At 35.5% G+C, this 25,047-nt stretch overlaps 3 protein-coding genes across 3 annotated transcripts in view; 2 read left to right on the forward strand and 1 right to left on the reverse strand.

Moving 5' to 3' along the window:
- Positions 1-447: 447 nt before the first annotated feature.
- LOC132553136 (uncharacterized) lies at positions 448-4,972 on the reverse strand. The gene has a single exon (XM_060217350.1). The coding sequence runs from the start codon at positions 4,857-4,859 to the stop codon at positions 3,084-3,086; it is 1,776 nt and encodes a 591-aa protein (XP_060073333.1). The 5' UTR covers positions 4,860-4,972; the 3' UTR covers positions 448-3,083.
- Positions 4,973-6,517: 1,545 nt separating this feature from the next.
- LOC132553097 (malignant T-cell-amplified sequence 1 homolog) lies at positions 6,518-13,070 on the forward strand. The gene is made up of 5 exons (XM_060217309.1): positions 6,518-6,607; positions 7,510-7,662; positions 8,797-8,897; positions 9,328-9,529; positions 10,270-13,070. Exons 1-5 carry the CDS (start codon positions 6,597-6,599, stop codon positions 10,349-10,351), a joined length of 549 nt encoding a protein of 182 aa, XP_060073292.1. The 5' UTR covers positions 6,518-6,596; the 3' UTR covers positions 10,352-13,070.
- A 4,538-nt stretch (positions 13,071-17,608) lies between these two features.
- Positions 17,609-25,047, forward strand: part of LOC132553111 (uncharacterized) — a 36,964-nt gene continuing 29,525 nt past the window's right edge. Inside the window, exons 1-8 of the mRNA XM_060217323.1 lie at positions 17,609-17,745; positions 19,355-19,533; positions 21,134-21,268; positions 21,520-21,641; positions 22,223-22,281; positions 22,504-22,590; positions 23,327-23,365; positions 24,203-24,290. Coding sequence (XP_060073306.1) covers positions 17,609-17,745; positions 19,355-19,533; positions 21,134-21,268; positions 21,520-21,641; positions 22,223-22,281; positions 22,504-22,590; positions 23,327-23,365; positions 24,203-24,290 — 846 coding nt within the window. The remainder of the gene's footprint in view (positions 17,746-19,354; positions 19,534-21,133; positions 21,269-21,519; positions 21,642-22,222; positions 22,282-22,503; positions 22,591-23,326; positions 23,366-24,202; positions 24,291-25,047) is intronic.

A 25,047-nucleotide genomic window follows, 5' to 3' on the forward strand; every position in this document is an offset into this window, starting at 1 on the left:
ACCTGTACTGTTAATGAATTGTCAATGAGACTCAATATCTACCTGTGCTGTTAATGTATTGTCAATGAGACTCAATATCTACCTGTACTGTTAATGAATTGTCAATGAGACTCAATGTCTACCTGTACTGTTAATGTATTGTCAATGAGACTCAATATCTACCTGTACTGTTAATGTATTGGCAATGAGACTCAATGTCTACCTGTACTGTTAATGTATTGTCAATGAGACTCTATATCTACCTGTACTGTTAATGTATTGTCAATGAGACTCAATATCTACCTGTACTGTTAATGTATTGGCAATGAGACTCAATGTCTACCTGTACTGTTAATGTATTGTCAATGAGACTCTATATCTACCTGTACTGTTAATGTATTGTCAATGAGACTCAATATCTATCTGTACTGTTTATGAATTGTCAATGAGACTCAGTGTCTGCCTGTACTGTTAATAAATTGTCAATGAGACTCAGTGTCTATCTGTACTGTTTATGAATTGTCAATGAGACTCAATGTCTACCTGTACTGTTAATGAATTGTCAATGAGACTCAATATCTTCCTGTACTGTTAATGAATTGTCAATGAGACTCAATATCTACCTGTACTGTTAATGAATTGTCAATGAGACTCAATATCTACCTGTACTGTTAATGTATTGTCAATGAGACTCAATGTCTACCTGTACTGTTAATGAATTATCAATAACTCAGTGTCTACTTGTACTGTTAATGAATTGTCAATGAGACTCAATGTCTACCTGTACTGTTAATGAATTGTCAATGAGACTCAATGTCTGCCTGTGCTGTTAATGAATTGTCAATGAGACTCAGTGTCTACCTGTACTGTTAATGAATTGTCAATGAGACTCAATGTCTACCTGTACTGTTAATGAATTGTCAATGAGACTCAATGTCTGCCTGTACTGTTAATGAATTGTCAATGAGACTCAGTGTCTACCTGTACTGTTAATGAATTGTCAATGAGACTCAATATCTACCTGTACTGTTAATGAATTGTCAATGAGACTCAATGTCTACCTGTACTGTTAATGAATTGTCAATGAGACTCAGTGTCTACCTGTATTTTTAATGAATTGTCAATGAGACTCAATATCTACCTGTACTGTTAATGAATTGTCAATGAGACTCAGTGTCTCCTTGTACTATAAATGAATTTTCAACGTACTATTTATATTTCACACTATAACAAATGAAGACTCATTTAAAAAGACAATATTACTATAAGGCACTTACATTAAATGTTTCCTGCTTTATCAACAGATTTGTAAACATGTTATTTACTTTCTATTTTCACACACATCAACAAGCACTACTACAAAGTGATCATTACATGGCATGTGGTTGTGTCAAAAAAAATCCTAGATATTAGATGATAATAACTCATTATGATCTGAATCCATTCAAAGATCACACTGGTACACCTATTCCAGCTTCAGGGTTAAAGGTCACACTGGTACATCCATTCAAACTTTATGGTTAAAGGTCACACTGATACATCCATTCAAGCTTTAGTGTTATAGGTCACACTGGGAGATCTATTCCAGCTTCAGGGTTAAAGGTCACACTGGTACATCCATTCAAGCTTTAGGGTTAAAAGAAACAATGGGAAAGCTATTCCAGCTTTAGGGTTCAAGGTCACACTGGGAGATCTATTCCAGCTTCAGGGTTAACGGTCACACTGGCACACCCATTCCAGCTTTAGGGTTAAAGGTCACAATGGTACATGACGTCAAAACAGAGATCCTGACATATTCAATATGGTAAAATACACGTCTCTTTGACTTCAATTTTTATAAAAACCACTGAATTTTTACTTGATTTTATGAGATAAATAGGACATGTTCCAATATGAAAAAAGCTTTATATTTATCTAACTTGAATTTGTTAAGATTTTGACACTTAAAAGTCTTATTTCACATATACTTCACAAGGTGATACCATAGTCTTTAGGAACAACTCTATCTTACATACTTCACAGGGTGATAGGGTTACTAGGGATACCTCTATCTTACATACTTCACATATTGATACCATGGTTACTAGGGATACCTCTATCTCACATACTTCACAGGGTGATACCATAGTCTTTAGGAACAACTCTATCTTACATACCTCACAGGATGATACCATGGTTACTAGGGATAATTATCTCACATACTTCACATATTGATACCATGGTTACTAGGGATACATCTAACTCACATACTTCACAGGGTGATACCATGGTTACTAGGGATACCTCTATCTCACATACTTCACAGGGTGATACAGTGGTTACTGGGGATAAATCTTAATTTGTAGCATAACCATGTCGCAAACTGCTGAAACCAACTTTGATGTAATTTCATGATACATTTATGAGGGAAGTATGAAACTTTTTTTTATTGTTTGTGAGAAAAATAATCAAACATGGGTTTATTTCTTGGACAGGGATATTTCTACTTTACTGTTCACACACAGGTTTAAATGTCCCTGTCCGTGGAGCTGATCCATATTCAATTTGTCTATGGCTGTAAAAAATTACTCATAGTTCTCAATGATCAATTTCCAAGTATATAATTATACATATAATTAGCCTTTCTAACCTTTAAGCAACATATACCTCACACCAACAACAACAGACATAGCAATCCTTAAAATAATCAAATGTTCTACTTGTATCAAAATTCTTGATTGTCATTTTTATGGTAATATCTAAAACTATTCATGTCTACCTTTGTAAGATGTCGATCGATTAGCCAAACCAAAAGTGAAAATGAATGGTTAACAAACACTGTATGAAAGATTTTGCACAGAATTTAACAATGTCATTTTACAAACATTGAACATGTACACGTACAATGTAAATATTTTTACTCTATACACATTATATACAATACACCTTTACAACCAATTACTGTATCACAAGTAACCTTAATCTCAACAAAATAACACTTCAAATTTAACATTATTTTGTCAGCTCAAATGACCACTTTATCAGTACTTCAAAACAAATAAATAAAAAAGCAAGAAAAGGTAAAAAAACATCTGTATTCTTTCTGAGGAGCTTATGGTGCTGTATTAGGACTGGACACCATGAGCTTTAAACATGTGCCTATATCTACTGTCAGATCTTGTAAACGACTTTGGACAGAGTTCACATCTATATGAACCTGCTCCTGCTGGGGAGCAGATTGTCTTCTCATGTCGACTTCTTGTACATTTCATGGTAAATCCTTTCCCACAATATCTACAGAAAAACAGTTTATCGTGCCCAGCTCGTGCTTCCTGACTCGTGTCCAACAGCCCAACCTTGTACTTACTATTACCGGTGCTCGGAATGAAACTGTCGGAAGGTGGGCAGTTAAAGTGTGTTTTAGAGTCAATGCTAGACACCAACGACTTCTGATTCTTCTTCGTGTGTTTTGAAGAAAAATTTGCACTTCTGGGCATCACGACTGAAGTCGCACGCTTGGCATGTGATAAGGCACTGGTTCTTCCTTTGTTATTGTAATTACTGTGAGGTCTAATGGACGAAGAGAGTCTTGATTTTGAACCAAGCAACTGACTACTAGCACTTGACACACAAAAGCTGCTTGAGTAGGAATTACTGTTGTAATTATAATACGGTGATGACAGACTTGACTGTGTGTCGGAACTGAAGCCACTCCCTACACTTGTTGATGACAATCCAACAGGATGAGGAACAGGCATAGGATCCAGTGGAGCCAAAGGTAAACTGAAATTTTGAAAGACATTTGGATCGAAATCCTCAGTATTTGGTTTTATTGACCCAGAGCTTCGTCTCTTTGACTTTTTGTTTGTCAATTTTGTACAACTGGGATCTAGGACAACAGAATCCTGAGAATAACGGTCTTCTGTAAGATCATAATTCACATCTGTATGATGATTCAGATCAGTTACATCCTGTGTGGATGGCATGTGATGACTGTCAACAGAACGTGCCATAGAATCTCTTTGGGAAAAACTGCTTCTATCCCCAGGCTTACAGTTATTGATAGATGGTTGGTAAGGATATGTTTCAGTACAGCTAGTGCTGGGGTGAAAATCTGTAGTAACCATGTACATTGTGTCATTGCTATCATCTACAACAGACAACTTCTCCACAGAATCCTGACGAATATAGCTGCCGCTCTTTGGAGAGAAAGATGCTGTCTTTAAAGTTTGGCTACAACAACTTTGAACAATATTGTTGTCCTTTAAGTTTGCCTGCTCTTCAGCATCCAAATCCTCTGGCTCCACTTTAACTATCACATAATTTCCTTCCACAGATTCTACAAATTGTTTCTTTCTTTTGTTTGTACCTGCACCAGATTGGGGAGATTCCTTTTTAAGTTTGGTACCATTCTCCATTACTTCACACAATGTTTCATTTTGGGCTACATTTTCCTCAATATTTTCATCACTAAACCTTTCTACATGTCTATTGGAATCAAACTGAATAGTGATATTTTCCTGTTCATTGTAAGATGAAACATCAATGTCATCTTGAGAAGCAGAAACCACACTTTTATCAGAAATTCTGTTGTAATTTCTACATGGAGATTGGGTTTTTTCTTCATTTCCTTTGTCTATATCAGTATTCAAACAATCACTGTGATTCTCTCTCCTAGCAGTGGATTCCTCCCTTCCTTTTCCTAACCTCTCGTGTATTTTAACAACATGTTGGTCATAGGAATTGGAAAAGGAAATACAGATGATGCCATCCACTTCCATGTTGCTGTGAGTGATTCCTGCATATGTCTGCTCACAGAATTGGACGACTGCTCTTTGAAGCTGTCCACAAACATCTGCCTTCTTTTTCAAGATCTCATCTGTATACACCATCTCCATCATTGATATGTCACATAAATGTCCGAGATATGTCCTATTTGGATAATCTAATAATAGTATGTTTCATGTTAAGCTTTCTGTATTGGATGCAAAGGTATCAATGGTCATAATCAATGGGACGTAACTCCACAGTTCACAGTTTCTGGCTGCAACAAAGGCAAAAATAAGCAATGAATAACTCAATGATAGCAGATTACATTGTTAATATACATGTACATTGTCATACAACAAATTCTGTAATAGTATAATCATTTATTCCACTTTAACTTGATTACTACTAGTTAGGACTTCATTCATTAATACCAGGATATATACTTTTGTACATTTTAAACAATATGGTTTGCAGATTATATATTAATTTAGAATCAAATGATTTGACTTTGCAGATATTCTCAAACTTGATGAGCAGTTTTGGATATAACTATATAATAGAACTTCAGGTCATGTACATCTTGACTTTTGTCTGGAAAAAATAAAATCTTTCGACAAACACCATTTGAATGCTGACCCAGAAGTTAGATCTTTTGCCTTGTTTTCTCTTCTCTGTTTTAGCTATCAATGAAAAGAAATTTGAACACTCCTTTGCAGAAATAGTGATAATCTCTACCAACCAAATCCCAAATGGTCACTTGGAAGCTATTCTGTTTCTACTGGTCAGTCACAAAATCAGTCGGGCAGAAGTAGAGACCGAAGAGAATATATATATGAAATTTGAGAGAGATCCATTCACTACTTCAAAAGAAATATGGATAACAATCTTTACTCAGCGAAATCCAAGATGGCTACCTGTCGGCCATTTTGTTTTTCAGATAATGGTGGGCTAAAAAGTTGATAGAATATCATAATAATTATGACTATCTCTCCTTTTACATGTACATCTATGCCTTGTTTCAGTCCGATGCATCTGGTTCAGTTATTGTAAACACGTATGCAGTAAGTTAGAAAATGCTATGCTCTTTATTGGTTTTTCATTTTTCATCTAATTCAATCAAAATTTGATAATTTTACGAACTTTCGGTGGTATTGAGCAATAGTTCATCACAAAATCAAATTTTCTGAGAAATGCAATTCACCTAATTAAGACATTTCACAATTTTCAATTATTAGTTGATAATAGAGTCTTATTAACTAATATAATAATGGGTTATTAGCAGGTTATATTCCACTACTGTAAGCAGGTCTTTTGCAGCCGTGTATTGGTTCAGTACGTATTCACTATCTAGTAATATAACTTTAGTTACAGAAACGAATCATTAGTAGATCATCAACACGTTACAGTTTTTTGGCGTAAAAATATAATGCAGATACATATATAATGTATATACCACAACTTACACAAATGAAGTACTTAAAACTCACCCTGGAAATATCCTCCATTGACGTCGAGAACCGGAACTTGTCTTCGAGTTCTAAAGTTCGGAAAGTTCAGCCGATGACAGACATCCGGGGAAATATGAACGGGAAAAGAAATATTTACATAATTATTGATAAATAACCAATATTTCATTTGGTTTAAAGTTTTCCTAACCGACATCTTATTGATAATGTGGACGCATGTGTGATGGGAATGATTTTGCTAAAAGATATATATATGGATATTCCGTCCGGTTTCTATTCTTTATTAGTTTCTTCATTTTCCGGAAGTTGCATGCTTCTAAGCTCGACAGACTGGCATAGCTTCGGATTTGACCAATTGTTGAAAAAGCGCTGTTAATAAGTGTGTTGAAATCAAATCTTAATATGTTCAAAAAGTAAGTATCACTTATACAATGGTGTACTTTAAGCCAAAAGGGGAGAAATCACAGAACATTTTAATTATGTCACACGGACAGGAGTTCTTACAAGAGTATTTGGAAAAACCCCGGCGTTTTACAATACCGTACAGTTTCCATAATTGGTTCAAATGACGTACCAAGAGCCTCGATACCGTATATGTAACAGGAACGATAGGGGCCCAGTTGTTTTATTAAGCCACTCCCTGAGTAACTTGAACTGTTGCAGATGGAAAGCAAACGGCTTGAATATATATTTATAATTAGAAGTTTACTACATAGAACACGGATATTTACAACAAACTGCACAGTAGACAGTGACAGTAACACCACATAAGGGTAATTCTAGAGTACATTCCAAACTTACTAAGTCCCATACTAATGTTACATATCTGATACAGTATATGTGTAAATGATCATTGTCATTATTCATATGCATTATGCTGTTGTTAAACGGCATTTTCACTGATTATGTTCATTTTAAAGCATAACCAGTAATAGTATGAATATCAATAACTAATTTACTCATTTAAAACTCTGTAGTGTCAATGGTATCAAGATTGTTCTTTAAACAGGAAACACATGATTCAAGAAACTAAGAAATACACAGCTCACAGGATTAATTATGTGCTCTACCTAAGCATTGGAATAGCTGATTTTGAGTAGGAAATGTTTCCAAAATTTATTTTTTCACACATTTCTGAGTATCTTTTGAGGATAAACAGCTTAATCATTTAAAGGATATCTACATCAATCAATGTGAATGGTAAAAACCTGTGTTATTTGTCATTAAAAGTTAAATGCAAATTACCTAGACAAGTTTTTATTGTAGCTTAATATATGTGGTTATGTACTTATAATAATTATTGCATTCATTTCAGATTTGAGGACAAGGAGTGTGTAACAGGGGTGAATCAGGCGAAATCTACAGTACAGAAAGGAATCCGTGCTTCTCTGCTTGAAATTTACCCTCATATTAAAGATTACATCGACCAGATCATACCGAAAAAGGGAGATCTCAAAGTTGTTAAATGGTACAATTATAATCTTGCTTTTCAGGGATCTGGTTTTTTCTCTGTATTCTCTAAATTATATTTATGTTTGCTCAGAATACTTAGTGTATTTGAGGAAAAACATTTATTGGAAAGTATATCAAGATAATAAGTTTACCTGTCAATTAAAATTTGAAAATGCATCTAAAAGTAAATAGAAACTACATCAATATTTTCAGCCCACCATCATCAGTTGATTGGCTGTTTATCTGTCTATGGTTTGTTTGCCTGTCCTTAAACAATGCTTGTTATTGCTATTACTAGAAAAGTACTGGGTCGATTATGCTCAAATTTTGTGTGCACTCCTGGTATGACCCCTTTTTTTTAATTATTGAGCCCTAGTTGTGCATTGTGTAATATTTTGATTGATTAGAAAGCCTAGTGAGGTTCCCTTTGATCCCTGGTTCTGCATTGTCCATACTAGACCTGATCAATATTAACACCATGGCCAACAGGCAACCATCATGGATTTTAATAGTTTCTGTTTGTTTTCACTAAGGACTATTTCAGTAGAACATCTATCCCACCCCAGGACTGCAGATTTTCTAAGGGCTACCATTCATAGAATTGAATTCATAATTTGCTCCGAATTAAATGCAGGAAACTGAACCTTGTTGAAATAAGAGATTTATTTTGGAGACTGGGGTCTAGTACCAGGTAGATGTGTTTACGGGAAGTCCTAAGAACTACTGGGTATGTCATTCTCAAATATATTATAAAGATTCCTCTTATCCATAGTTGAGAATTGTCTATTTCTGGGATTTATCAGAAATCTAAAGTGACAGACAGGTGGCCATTTGATAGTTGTTGTTTTTTTTTATTTTATCACTACTTCCTGAAAAGTGCTGAAGGGATCTTTTTCAGATTTCATGTATAGATTTTCCATGATCCATATTTATGCAATGTCAAATTTCATATTCAATGTTCCCCTTGGTCGGTGATAGTAGTTGTGCGTTTTAAATTTTGGAACCAAGTATAAGGACACCTCTCATTCTTTAAATTCATTTGTCATTTTCTCTTGTTTAATATTGTTGCAGTATGATTAATTCACTTTGCAATATAACATGGCAAACATCATGATTCCTCTGAGATTTTTTGTTTCCTGTTTTCTTCTAGTCGTGATCACATAGAAATACTGGCCAGCTCTAAAGGAGAACCATTGTTTTTTCGTCATAGAGAAGATAAATATGTTCCAGCATTAAAGCTGCTTCACAAATGTAAGTCTAGCTATCCATTAAAAAATCACTATTGTTCTTCTCTGTGGAATCTGCTGAAAAATCTAAAGAATGGCAATTTTTTAGTAAAAATTATAAAAGCACATGATATGTGTAGGGCTGTATTGGTATGAATTACATAATGAATTTAATTTGTTGTGAAACATTTTGTAAATACCTTTTGTGGTTAATGATAGTATTTTATTTTTTGATACACGTCCTTTGTTTCAAATGGTTAATTAAAATGCATTAATTACTGGATACTTACAGCTAATATCAGAAATAATAGTATATGCTTCAGTAATATTCAGATTGTATAAATCCTACACAGATGCCCAATCATTTCCGGAATTGTGAAAAAGTGTTGTATCATTGCAACATGAAAAATCATTGTAATATTCATGAAGTCTGATATGTGTGGTACATATTTCAGATCCATTTCTGGCCCCACACATGCAGGTGGACAAAGGAGCTATTCGTTTTGTGTTGAGTGGAGCCAACATTATGTGTCCAGGTCTTACCTCTCCTGGTGCAAGAATGACCAAAGTTGATGCTGATACTGTAGTGGCTGTGATGGCAGAGGGTAAAGAACATGCAGTAGCTGTTGGAGTTACAAAAATGTCTACAGATGAAATGTATGCATCCCAGATTTATATGTTTATTGTAAACATTGGGGTTAATAACATCTAACAATAAGCAATGGTTAATGTTTCCTCTTAACCATGGGGTTGATGTCTAATATATGTTAACTATAGTGTTGATCTTTACTGTTAACTATATGGTTAATGTCTGCTGTTAACTATAGGGTTAATGTCTGCAGTTAACTATAGGGTTAATGTCTGCTGTTAATTATAGGGCTAATGTCTACTGTTAACTACAGGGTTAATGTCTGCTGTTAACTATAGGGTTAATGTCTGCTGTTAATTATAGGGCTAATGTCTACTGTTAACTACAGGGTTAATGTCTGCTGTTAACTATAGGGTTAATGTCTGCTGTTAACTATAGGGTTAATGTCCGCTGTTAACTATAGGGTTAATGTCCACAGTTAACTATACGGTTAATGTCTACTGTTAACTATAGGGTTAATGTCTGCTGTTAACTATAGGGTTAATGTCCGCTGTTAACTATAGGGTTAATGTCTGCTGTTAACTATAGGGTTGATGTCTACTGTTAACTATAGGGTTAATATCTTCTGTTAACTATAGGGTTAATGTCTGCAGTTAACTGTAGGGTTAATGTCTGCAGTTAACTATAGGGTTAATGTCTGCTGTTAACTATAGGGTTAATGTTACTGTTATCCATGTTTAATTTTTAGGGTAGATGTTTACTGTACACTAAGGGTTGATATCTACAAATGATTTTTTTGTTGTTTCAGTTTGGAGAAAAATAAAGGAATTGGTGTGGAAAATATCCACTACCTTAATGATGGACTATGGAACATGAGGAATGTGAAATAACGAAGTACTGATCTTTAGGAAATTATCTATTATCACAGCCCAGGGGGATGGACTCTGAAGTGATGCCCTTTATTAAGGGTTCAGTTACACTTGCTGTGTTACCTGGTTGTTCTTTATCAGACTTTGTACACAACTGAAATCAATTCTATTTTTGGAAGACTTATTTTTATTATGACATTTATTATGAAAATTATCTTAATCTCAATTTCCAAAAACAGTAATTGATATCATCACTCTCACTTACAGTTGAGTTTGAACAATAACCATATTTTATGGTAAAAACACTCAACATGTTACATGATTTCGTATGTGGTACATGAGAACTGGTGCTTTTTATTGAATTAAGCAGGGTTTAATGTCATTAAGTAGATATTTAATCTTCTGACTGAGAGGTCATATTGTGTGTATTATGAATCTATGTTCTTAAAGAATGAATTTATATTACATACAGTATATGAGTGAAGTGAAAAGATCTGATAGATGTTGAGAGTACAGTGAAACCTCACCTAACAACCACAAAACTACAGCCATTATTGCTGGCTTCCATTTTCAGTCCCATCTTTCCTCTATGCATCCTCGATACTCCAGGAGTTAGGATCACTATAGCTCTCTGCAGCCGAGGAATGTGTCATGGCGAGATTGAGGATGCAACAGAAGTAATTTGATTGCATTTAGGAGAAGAATATGACCAATAACAGACTGATATACTTCTATTGAAGATTACAAAGGAGATTCGTTGATGTACATCAAATGATCAGACTAGTCTGTATGTCTTGTCCATAAGGTGTCACACATAGAATATTCAATTTTGCCATGACAAGTTCCAGGGGTGCAGAGGTTACTTTCCTGATGTCCACTGATTAAAAGAAATTGACCCCACCTGGTCATCATTGTTTTTGAGACAGAGCTTTGGCTAGTGGTCAAGTTTACCTAGTGGACAGTTAACCACAAATTACTCATGTGCTTCAATCTATTGATTCTAACAGAACTTATCAATGTAGCCACCAGGTGGCGTCATATATAACATCTGCTTACTTACCTGTGTCAGGCAGATATTAATAGCACTTTGTTTATAAGACATCTATTTATAGATCAGAGGATATATATATATATCCGGGTAGTTGTATTCATTTTTAGATCTTACTTGCTCCGTATTTCATATAGAAATACAATACCCTGGTCGACCAAGTTATTCTGATCGCAGTGTAGGGGAGAAACACTTAATTATTTATTCAATATCCATTTATGATTCTTTATTATTTATCAAAGGAAACGTGTGTGAAGTAGAAGGATGCTAGGGTGATAGTATGTTAGTTAACAAACATTAAGAATAAAAGATGTTACAGAAAATATATCCCAGGACATCTGTGATGTATCGCTCATTAAATTGTACCATTAGTAGCATGTTTGCTCTCAACAAGAGTACAACAAATATACAGAAAATACAATACAGTGATTTCAGTGCTTAGCCATCAGACGGTGGATCAGTCATATCACTCTACATCTGTGGTCTGTGACCCGTCTCTCTTGTCATCGGTCCTTAAACAATTTTGTTATTGATATTTCTTGAGAATTACTTGTGGGTCTTTCTAATTTCTCATAAAATTTCCCCTTAGTCCCAAGTGATGCCTTCTCGATTTTGGGACTTATCTGAAAGAAAAAGCTGCTTATAGGAAACCATCTTGGATTTGTACTATGCACGATTGTTATCAGAATTTCTGGAGAAGTACTGAATGTATGTTCTTCAAATTTTGCTTTGTCCTGGTATGATGTAATGCCCTTGAATTTAAGACTGATTGGAAAACAAAATGACTGACATGCAGCCATCTAACATTTAGAAAATTTCATTTGTGTTTCTTGAAATAAGTCAAGATGGATTTTTTTTGCATATTTCATAAATTATATAGGTTTCCCTAGTGTCTTGTATAAATCTTTAAAAGTAATGCATGTGTAGCCATCTTGGATTTTGACAAGGAGTATTTGTTATCTCTATTTCTTGAGAAGTGCTGAATATTTCTTGGTTCCTCTTGATCTCTAGCCTTTCGGTGTTGAGTCCATTTTGGAACTGATCAGAAAAAATAGCAGATAGGTAACCATCTTGGATTTTCCAAAGTTCTATTTATAATGAGCAAATAGAAATCAGAAATAGAAATTACACCTCCTATATAGTACAGGTACATATATTGAGCAGAGTTACAGTTCCAGATGGTTTATCAAACTACTAATACTGTCCCACAATTCAGACCACTTTCACACCACAAGCCCCTCCCCCTCCCTCAAACTTGTACTAATAGTGATGTTTCACTGTATTTATTGATACTGTGTCGTGAAAATCACTCCTTGATAATATTTATTACTATACACAGTATTACACATCCCTGGACAGTTCAGTCAACCATTTAAACAATTACAAATAACATGTTATACTTAGTAGATTTATGAAGCACAAGGGAGGTAATACACATTTAGGGTTTGTTTTAGGCAGCCTGATGACCCTAATATTGAAATTTCCTGAATAAGGACAACAACTTGGAACATTGCATGTTTACTTCAGTAGTTGTAAAGTGAATAATAGTTTAAGAGACATTTTTTTTCTGGAATCCATGCTTTGTCAAATTGTAAATTTACATCAGTTTCCAGATGTCTGTAATTCAATGTCTCTAGTATGACAACCTAAGTCATCAGTATATGTCATTTTGAATACAGAATGTACCAGATACCATTTGTTTCTCTTTTTGATTTGGGAATGCCTTAATTTCACTTTTCTATTTGGTTTTATTAACAATGTCTTCATGGGATTGGTTGCCTCATCAAGATCCTCGGTCAGAAAAAGTTGTTTCCATCTCATTCACCTTCACTGTGTGAACATCCAATATTAGGTGCATTGGGATAAAAGGAGAATGTGGAGCAGTACAGATAAAACAAATCAATGTTTAGTTATTTATTAATTTATTGTTTGTAATGTTGACATAACAAGGAAACTTTCATGATAGAAATGACTGAACGCCATGCTTGCTTGGAAGGGGAGAGGGGTGGGGATACAAGTGCTGATTTGCAATGCCACAGACATTTTGTGATTCGTGAGATTAAAGCCCTGTTTTGCTTTCTTTCTAATTGATATTACATGTGATATCAACAAATGTTTATCTATTTGAGCATGATAAGGGGCTACAAAAAACAAAAACACAAAAAAGAGACTAAATTCAAGTCCTTGTACCTTCAAAACCACATGGGAAGCTTTGCCTCTTACACAGACAGCACACAAGTCTCTCATCACCAGGGACTTCTGTAAAATAGCAGTAAGGAAAACTGTCAACAATGGAATATAATTCATATTGTATTGCTATAATTATCAGCAATAGTATTGGGAAAAAGTCATAATATCTAAGCCCTTTCCCTAAACAAATTCTAATTACAGCGTTTGGCAATCCAAGGGGTCATGGAACTTTAAATTTTATTGATACTAGAAAGTTACGTTTATGTCAGAAATAAGAACACAAATTATAATAATGCAAGTCTAAATTTTAAAACAAGACTACATTTCTGATATTAGAGAAAAGTAAATGTCTCCTGGTCATCATTGGGACAATCAAAGAAAAAAAAAGCATATTCACCAAGGTTTCCACATGAGCATTCGGTGTCGTTACACCAAACTTCAAAGAAACACATCCCTGATGAACTTTGTGTGAAGTATATTTAACTTCCTGTCACCAAATCTATAGTAGACCAAGGGTTTTAGCTGGTTTGGAGATAATTAGAAGATTTGAAAGTTTGCAATGATGGCGAAGATGTGATATTAAGTGTATCACATAGTTAAAGTGTAGAAAGAGGAATTAAGATTTAGGTAGTCTGTTGTCAATACATTACTAGATACAGCTTCGTTTCACCAAAATGTTGGAGGGAATAAGAATTTTAAACAGTCAGAAGCCAAACCACTTTTCATCTTATACAAAACATGTAACTTCTTTCTTTCCCTTCCAACCAAAGGTACTATAAGAGTTGTTTCAACATAGAGAGAATTGTTACTTGCATAAGTAAGTAACCTGTATTGATATGTGCTGCCTGACGCTGGTTTTTTTCCCCAATAAATCGGAGTCATCCACACTACTTCCCTACCGTAATTTATTAGCATGTTCTTACACTGGTAAAGTCAAAGACCTGTATATTTTCAACAATGTATCACGTTGCATGAAGCGTGCGTGCATGTTTCATTATCACGTCAACATAATATATATCCTGAAGTACCAATGCTACTACGTTGTAGCGATTTAAGTAAAACTGCGTGTTTAAATAGGCGGAGAAACGTTTTAAACGTGCCGAACACCAACCTTTTTGAGAGACTTTTGAGAGACAATGTAGACTGCTTTGGCGATTTTCCTGAAATTGCGTTTCCCGGGGAGCTGAGATCTGTGCTGGTGTGTTTATGTTCTAGGGCGAATCATTTTAACTTCATTGCACAGAATATCGTGCGACGGGCCTCTTGCATGTTGTTCAGTGAAATTGCCATCAGCTGATACAAGGAGACCCCGTAACACGAAGAACATAACTCACACAGACAATTTATATCATTTTCACTGGCCTTGGTACTCGCCCTTGATCAAACTTACCTCCGACAGAGCCTTTGATATCAACCACAGTTTAGTATCATAAAGAATATGTTAAGCAAATTTCACATATCTTAAATCATAAACATGCCAGTATATACTTTAAACATTTAGCTATAGTGATGCAGGCGTTAAGAATGCTTCGTCTTGTCAGCATCTAATTCAGCAGCTATTGCAGACGTTACAGTATTCAGCTCCATTGACAAATGACCCAGACACTGGAGTCATTGACTTATATCCTACATTGAAGACGCAATATTGATGTTTCACTAATGACATTGCCTCTTACTTCAGGTCTGATAAAAGGCACATTGTTAAGAAATTAGTTGAGTGGTTATCCCCCCGAAATACATGAGGGGAGGTGTATTAAAATCTAGTGTGATACACAAGGAAGAATGACGCAACTCTTAATGTAATAACGGCGCTAATGTTATAATTGTTACATTAAGCGTTGCGACCGTTACGCTTAATGTAATATACTCATCTTCATTACATTAAGAGTTGCAATTGTTACGCTTAGAGTAATACAAAATAAATCATTACACTAAGCGTTGTGGTTGTATTTAAATTACCGCTAATGTAACAATCGGTGGCCGAACGGTCTAGGTCATTGTGCCCCGTGATCGTTGTAGCCTATCACCTCCAAGGTTTTGAGTTCGAAACCCGTTCAGAGAAGATGATGATTTTTAGGGATTTCCTTTCCTTGTGGTCGAAATTTGGCAGTTACTTGCTGGAAGTCGGTGGTTCTATGCAGATATTCTAGGGTCTTCCTCTGCAACTTAAACAGGCATATCCGTAAATGACCTGCAATGTGTTGACCGGACAATTAACCAATTAATTATCCTCCTCAAGATATGGCAAGATATATTTAACTTTATCTTGAACATCCTAGGAAAGAAATGAAGTGAGTAAATTGGAAATATTTATGCGAGATGGACCGCGAAATGACAAATTGTAGGCATAGCATATGGCGTACGTTTCATAGCTTTAGGTATTACGATCCGGCCGAGAATCGAACCCCACGATTACTAATTATTACATTAATGGTAGGAGAAGCAATGGAGTCCCTACTGCTAATGTAATAATTATTACATTAACGGTAGAGACTGCATTGCTTCCCCTACTGCTATGTAATAATTATTACATTAACGGTAGGGAGTGCATTGCTACCCTTACCACTTGTAATAATAAACATTGATGACACCAGTATTAATTTTGGTGCAGTGTATGTGCACATTTCATAAATAAATTACTCGTCAGCATTGCTCGAGATCAAATATTTGATGTTGTAAGTGTAAAATGTAAAACAGTTATATTCAAGTAAAAATTGAAAAATGCGTAAACAGCAGCAAAACAACAGCAAAACAGCAGCAAAACAACAGCAAAACAGCAGCAAAACAGCAGCAAAACAACAGCAAGACAGCAGCAAAACAGCAGCAAAACAACAGCAAAACAACAGCAAGACAGCAGCAAAACAACAGCAAGACAGCAGCAAGACAGCAGCAAAACAGCAGCAAAAACAGTAGCAAACAGCAGCAAAACAACAGCAAGACAGCAGCAAAACAACAGCAAAACAACAGCAAAACAGCAGCAAAACAACAGCAAAACAACAGCAAAACAACAGCAAAACAGCAGCAAAACAGCAGCAAAACAACAGCAAGACAGCAGCAAAACAGCAGCAAAACAACAGCAAAACAGCAGCAAAACAACAGCAAGACAGCAGCAAAACAACAGCAAAACAACAGCAAAACAACAGCAAGACAGCAGCAAAACAGCAAGACAGCAGCAAAACGACAGCAAAACAGCAGCAAAACAACAGCAAAACAGCAGCAAAACAACAGCAAAAACAGTAGCAAACAGCAGCAAAACAACAGCAAAACAACAGCAAAACAACAGCAAAAACAGTAGCAAACAGCAGCAAAACAACAGCAAGACAGCAGCAAAACAACAGCAAGACAGCAGCAAAACAGCAGCAAAACAACAGCAAAACAGCAGCAAAACAGCAGCAAAACAGCAGCAAAACAACAGCAAAACAGCAGCAAAACAGCAGCAAAACAACAGCAAAACAGCAGCAAAACAACAGCAAAAACAGTAGCAAACAGCAGCAAAACAGCAGCAAAACAACAGCAAAACAACAGTAAGACAGCAGCAAAACAATAGCAAGACAGCAGCAAAACAACAGAAAAACAGCAGCAAGACAACAGTAAAAAACATCAGCAAAACAACAGCAAAACAACAGCAAGACAGTAAATGATTGATTTTTTTCGGTCAACACTACATATCTAAAATAATAATAATAAAAAAGTAATTTTGTAAGCGAAAAATGTAACTTTTACAAAAAGATAATGTGATAACTTAAAGAAATACGATAATTTGATGTTTTGTGTGTCAGTAAAATAGTTATACTTTGTAATAAAAAATGTAAGAACTATGTTTTGCAGCTTTGTTTTGTTCGTTTGTTTGTTCAAGAGGCAATTTATGCAAGTATCATTTTTAAAGATGTATACTATAATTTTGTTTGATTACAAGATTAACATTGGCGACAAGTGACAACGTATTATATACGTTCCACCAAAAATACTTTTAAATACTTTGTTTGATTCGTTTCGTTTCATTCAGCGAGTGTTTTTTTTAACAACCTACGGTCAACAACATGGCGGCCCCCATGCGATATGTCTGCAAGAAGAAACCGCCAGTTTCTTTTTGGAATATCCGATTAATGAAAGATTTCCTGGTTGCATGTCGGGAATATCTCCATCCTAATTTATATAATTCTCGACAATTGATCAGGTATGCATATGGCCTAGGGGCAGGGGTGGTGTCGCTTGTATATAGTGGTAAATGCAGTGTCTCTATCACGCCAGAGACCTAGGTTCGATTCCTGGTCGGGGCACTCGACAGGAATGTGTATTTTCCTTGCTCTTTCATATTTGTGCCCAACGAAATTCCACGAGTTATGGTATGTGAAGTCGCGTGTTGAAATTTAGGAAATCTCAAGAAAAACAGAGATTTGTGTAATAGGAGCGCATTAGTGTGACTTATATGTAGTGTTAAATACAGGTCCCTGTCACTCAGCTGACGTGTCGATATGGCTTGTATATAGTGTCAAATACTGTCTCTGTCACTCCGATGACGGGTAGGTGTGGCTACAGGTCCCTGTCACTCAGCTGACTGGTCGGTGTGGCTAGTGTATAGTGTTAAATATGGTCTCTGTCACTCAGTTGACAGGTTGGTATGGCTTGTATATAGTGTTAAATACAGTCTCTGTCACTCAGCTGACGGGTCGATGTGGCTTGTATATAGTGTTGAATACAGTCTCTGTCACTCCGCTGACAGGTTGATGTGGCTTGTATATAGTGTTAAATACAGCCTCTGTCACTCAGCTGACGGGTCGGTGTGGCTTGTATGTAGTGTTAAATACGGTCGCTGTCACTCAGCTGGCAGGTTGATGTGGCTTGTATATAGTGTTAAATACAGTCTCTGTCACTCCGCTGACAGGTTGATGTGGCTTGTATATAGTGTTAAATACAGTCTCTGTCACTCAGCTGACAGGTCGGTGTGGCTTGTATATAGTGTTGAATACAGTCTCTGTCACTCAGCTGACGGGTCGGTGTGGCTTGTATATAGTGTTGAATACAGTCTCTGTCACTCAGCTGACGGGTCGGTGTGGCTTGTATATAGTATTAAATACAGTCTCTGTCACTCAGCTGACGGGTCGGTGTGGCTTGTATATAGTGATAAATACAGTCTCTGTCACTCAGCTGACGGGTCGGTGTGGCTTGTATATAGTGTTAAATACGGTCTCTGTCACTCAGCTGAGCGTGCTTCTTTTGCTCAGTTGGTAGAGCCGGTTGATTACCATGCCAGATACTCAGGTTTAAATCCTGGTCGGGAAATTCAACAGGACTGTGTATTTTCCCAGTTCTTTCACATCTTTATTGATTGGTACCAGCATCACATTTCTGTTGTTTATTGTGTTGTCGACATATACATGTATGTTTTGGCTCACTGCAGGCTAGCAATCATCAGACTGATCATATTTGGAATTCTTCCTTGGGACTCAGTTGGAATGTGTGACAGTGTCCCAAGGAGGATTCTCAGGAGGGATTATCATCAGACTAGTATATAGATATTGCTGACATTGACCTTATAGTTAATATCATACCTCTGCCAAGCAATTTAGATATTACTGGCACTGTAATTATGATTATAGCTCAGCCATGACTTTATTGCCTGTACATGGCATTGTACACGAACCATATATCTGGCCCAGACTGGTAGAATGTATTTGCTAAACAACAACATGTTGTACATATTTTACACACAATATGAGCATTTGTCTTTTTATGCATTTATATTTAAAATGTTATTAGCATCCTAGTGCCTTGGTTTGTTGTAGAAATTTGTCTACAATGCAGTCAATGCGAATTCCTACACAGAAGGTTCATAGACCCTTTCCCAACACTAATGATGAAGTGGAGGCCAGCTTGTATAAGTTGAAAAAAAACTTGCAGCTTCGGCGATATATTCCTATAATACCTTTCTCCAAAGTTTGTAAATCATTGGAAGATAGAAGAGGTATGTATAACTTTAAGCTATGAGTTTTTTTCAAACTGAACAGTGTTTAGTTCAGTAATACAAAAAGCATATAACACATTTGTCAGCCAAAATAATTTTTGACAGTAAGATCATTGATAAATTATGTAAACACAAAGCCTATCGAGTATTTGTTAATTATTTACAGAAATATTATGTATACATGAAGCCTGCTGAGTATTTGTTATTTATTTACAGAAATTGTCTCAGGAATGAACTTACTCGAGTCTGAGTACACACTTCTTCACTTTCTGCTCTTCTCATCACCACTTTCTGCTCTTCTCATCACCACCTTCTGCTCTTCTCATCACCACTTTCTGCTCTTCTCATCACCACCTTCTGCTCTTCTCATCACCACTTTCTGCTCTTCTCATCACCACTTTCTGCTCTTCTCATCACCACTTTCTGCTCTTCTCATCACCACCTTCTGCTCTTCTCATCACCACTTTCTGCTCTTCTCATCACCACCTTCTGCTCTTCTCATCACCACTTTCTGCTCTTCTCATCACCACTTTCTGCTCTTCTCATCACCACTTTCTGCTCTTCTCATCACCACTTTCTGCTCTTCTCATCACCACTTTCTGCTCTTCTCATCACCACTTTCTGCTCTTCTCATCACCACTTTCTGCTCTTCTCATCACCACTTTCTGCTCTTCTCATCACCACTTTCTTCTCTCTTATCATTCTCTCATTTCTTCATGTATATTCATTGTGTGCTTGATAATTTAGAGATTTTAGCCTGTCATCGTGAAAAAGTTTGCTGTTTGAATTGTTATTAGTCTGAAGTCTGTCTTTCAGTTCTCAAACAATTCTTGGTATTGTTATTTTTTAAGAACTACTCGATCATTTTCATTTGCAAGTTCCCCTTGGTCCCTACATGTATATGCTCAATTTTGGGACTGATCAGAAATTTGTAGTTTTGTTTTGCTATATCTTATGAAGGACTGTGTGGACTTTTCTTAAATTTCTATTTTACTGGGTGGGCTGCTTTTGGTTCCATGTTGTATTTTGTCAACTTTGGTACTGTTGGAAAATAAAATTGCTGACAGGCAGCTGTATTACTGTATTTTGAAAGTTGAAGATTGTTTTTGCTATTTCTTAGAGAGGACTGTGTGGAGTTTTTATCAAACCTCAAAGTAGATACTCCTATGTGGCTTGTTGTGCATTTTTAAATTTAGAAAAACAATATGGCCACCAATAAGTCATCTTGGATTTTGATAGTTATAAATTGTATTGCTGTTTCTTTAGAGGTTTTGGATGGGTAGGTCATTGTTAAGGTCCTCCATTGTTCCTAGTTATGCATTATTCATTTTGAGACTCATCAGAAAAATACAATGACCCGTAGACAGCCATCATTAATTTTGAATGGGTATTGATTTAAATTTGTTTAGTTCTGGATGGAACATTCTAAAATGTCAAATGTGTGTTCCATCTAGTCCCTTGTTGTGCATGCTTGATTTTGGGATCAGTTTGAAAGAAAGAAAAACGATTCAACTGATGCAGAATTCAAAGATCATACAATGGCATGTGCCATTAAAGATCCCTCTGAGATCTCTAATTTACTTTACTATGCCTTGGTCAGCACAAGGTGAACCAGTACTCTCCAGCGGAAAGGGGAGTGAACTCCTCAGTATGACAGGAGAAGTGTTAAATGTTACGAAGTTTCGACGCAAAAGGACAACTACAAAGGTCTGGAATCTCCTGAAATCTTGGAAAGGTTGGTCAAAGATTCTTAAAGTGTCATGCAAGTACATGAATAGAATAATTGTATAGACCTTAATGAATAAAAGAGAATTAATTTGCAGAAAATGTTTATTTCTTATATTAGCTGACTATCAATTATTATAAGATTCGCTGTTGTGCTTTCTGGACAACACAAATGTATAGAAGAACATGAATCTTTCAGATGACTGGACATACATGACAAGTCAGATACAGTAAAGGTAATTAACATGTTTCTATCATCAGGATACACACTGGATTTATCTAATTACACAAATTATGTAATGGCCTGCAAGGAAAATGAGATGATGGTTGATGTCACAAATTTGCAAGAAGAAATGAGACAGGCAGGTCTTAGCCAGGACCAGGTAGGCAGTGATAAAGACAGGTGTCTTTCTAGACCATGTAGGTCTTGATTAATTGATACCAGATATGATAAAGACAGGTGTCTTTCCAGACCATGTAGGTCTTGATTAATTGATACCAGATATGATAAAGACAGGTGTCTTTCCAGACCATGTAGGTCTTTAACAGGGACTGAAATAAATGTTTCTGTGTGACGAGGTAAAATAGACTATGTACACACAAGAAGTGTGATAGGGATATGGTAGACAGGTTTCTAGCTGTTCTAACCAGGTGGAGTACACTATGTTTAACATGTAGAACAGTACAAAATTGCTAGGCCAATGTACCTTATAACAATCAGCTAAGTAAGCCGTAATTCAAACATATCAGCTGTGACAATTTCTGTTAATGTTGCGGAAATTATTTTGATTCTCAAACACTTCAGGATTTGCTTGAATATAATGCAGGTTACTTTACATAGTTTAGACACATAGTGGTTTTGTTTATATGTCTGGTAACAAACAAAATAATATTAGTCTCCAATGTACTTGAGTTATCACTTTCATCTGTGTTTCTTTTTTCCTGTTTAATTTCATTTTTTTAGGAATTCTTCGAAGAATTGATTGGATACCATAGTGCACATGGCGAGCTTGATTGTGTTAAGTAAGTTATTGGTAGAAATCACTTTTCACTTTCATTGATAGGTTTGATCAAATCCAGAGTAATCATGAGCTGATGTTTTCAGACGTTAGCAAAACTGGTATCGATAATCCCTTGAATAGTCACCTATATACATTTCATTTCTATGTTAGAAAAGATGATTTCTACCACACAACTGATGGAGTATCATTCAGTTTTCATTTATACAACTTCTGCTTTATCCAGGAGGCTTTTGAAAGAAATGAGATCTGCCAATTTCCAAATGACTGCAAAAACTGCCAGCAATTATATTTGGGGAGCATTTAATGCCGGGTAAGTTAATTGCCATACGCATGTACTACTAATTGATATCACAGTCGATTTCCTCAGCTTCATTTGCTGTGTTTATCACACCAGGAACAGTCTGATTCATTTTGAGGCAGGGTCTCGTAATGACTACCTCAACTCCGCTCTGTCTGTGCATTTTCCTGCTTCATTTACACATGTATGATATGTAATATTATACATTCAAACTGAAGGCAGTGTTCAGTATCTATATTCTTTGTGGTATGTATCATGTAATGGTACATGTATTATTATGTAATAGACTATGTATCACACATATTACATGTAATAGTACTTGTATTATTATGTACTAGACTACGTATCGCACATATAACATGTAATAGAGCATGTATTATTATGTACTAGACAGACTTTAGGTCAAGGTTATGTATCACACATATAACATGTAATAGTACATGTATTATTATGTACTAGACTACATATCACACATATTACATGTAATAGTACATGTATTATTATGTACTAGACAGACTTTAGGTCAAGTTTGCTGTCGTAAATAGATATCGGGGGATTATTATATATTGACACTGTAGGTAACTATATAGTGTTCTGATAGGTATATCATGTGTAGTGTTATGTATTAACTATAGGTAATATTCAGACTGTATGTTGATACATGTACCAGTATAAGGACATAATACTATAACATAGTCTTGTTCATTCACTTGATTTACATCTTTAGAAAGACAATTTTCTGTTGTAGCTGTGAAGATGAAATGTCTACCATTTTTGAATCCATGGGGTAAGTTCTGTACTTTTTGATTAAAAACTATTATTTTGATGTCTAATGATACAAAATTGAATGGTGGGTTAGAATTGTAATAAAAAAAAAAACTGACCATAATTGTAGAAATACAAGACACCAGACTGTTGTTGTAGAAATACAAGACACTTGACTGTTGTTGTAGAAATACAAGACACTTGACTGTTGTTGTAGAAATACAAGACACTTGACTCTTGTTGTAGAAATACAAGACACTTGACTTATTGTAGAAATACAAGACACTTGACTGTTGTTGTAGAAATACTAGACATTTGGCTGTTGTTGTAGAAATACAAGACACTTGTCTTATTGTAGAAATACAAGACACTTGACTGTTGTTGTAGAAATACAAGACATTTGGCTGTTGTTGTAGAAATACAAGACACTTGACTGTTGTTGTAGAAGTACAAGACACTTGACTTATTGTAGAAATACAAGACACTTGACTGTTGTTGTAGAAATACAAGACACTGATTGTGACAAGACAATGACCTTTACGCACTGACCGGTAAGTTTTCCATTGTAGGGTGTATAGAAACACCGACCATTTTGATCTACGTTATAATTTACTTGACACTAAACAATAACATCAACATCACAGGTAAAGGATAGTGAACACACTGTTTTAACATGATTGTAGATTTATAAGACAAAAATGTTTTTAAGAGTTTACATTATTCAAGAGACCTTGACTGACCATGAGGTGTTACAGTTTAACTTACAAAACACTATCCGGTACAAGTTTAGCAGAAGCAAATGCAACTTGGTAATCTATATTTGGAAATGTTCTCCTGATCATGCTGTGATGTGTTTCAGCTCCTATGGCATCTTGCCTGACTTGAACTGCTATATGACTATGATGAAGTGTTACGCAGTTAAAGGAGATCTCAAGAAGATCAATCAGGTATATCTTAATATTACATTACCAGGATAATAAGCTTTTTGTGTTACCATGGAAACATCATCAAAAACCAATAAATTAGTGTTAACTTTCCTTTCCTATAAAACTTCATGTATATATTAGGTTAGTTAACAATGTTTTTCAATAAGCTTGTTTTTTTCATTTGCAATTTTCCACTTAAATCATGCCAACTTTGTTGGTTTTATTAGCCCACCATCATGAGGTGATGGGCTATTCATATTGGCTGTGGTCAGTCGTCCGTACGTCAATCCCTCCATCGCCTGTCTGTCCATAAACAATTTTTGTTATCGCCCTTAATTGAGAAATACTGAATGAATCTTTCTCAATTTGCATATATAGGTTCCCCATGATCCCTAGTTGTGCCCATTTGATTTTGAAACTGATAAAAAAAACAAAATGGCTGATAGGCAGCCATCTTGGATTTTTTTTAATGAAATTTGTTATCACATTTTCTTGAAAAGTAAGAGATGGATCTCTCACAAATTACAAATGCAGGTTTCCCTTGGTCTCTAGTTGTGTCAATTTTATTTTAGGACTGATCAGAAATATAAAATGGCCGAAAGGCAGCCATCTTGGATTTTGACTTTGAAAATTTGTTATTGCTATTTCTTGAAAAGTACTGGATGGATCTTTCTTAAATTTCTTAGATTTCCCATGTATGTTTCCCTTGGTACCTAGTTGTGCCAGTTTGATTTTGGGTTTGATAAAAGAACAAAATAGTTGAAGGTGGCTATCTTGT

Source organism: Ylistrum balloti, unplaced genomic scaffold (assembly GCF_031769215.1).
Source record: "Ylistrum balloti isolate Yb309-2 unplaced genomic scaffold, AGI_CSIRO_Ybal_v1 Utg370298, whole genome shotgun sequence".
NCBI lineage: Eukaryota > Metazoa > Mollusca > Bivalvia > Pectinida > Pectinidae > Ylistrum > Ylistrum balloti.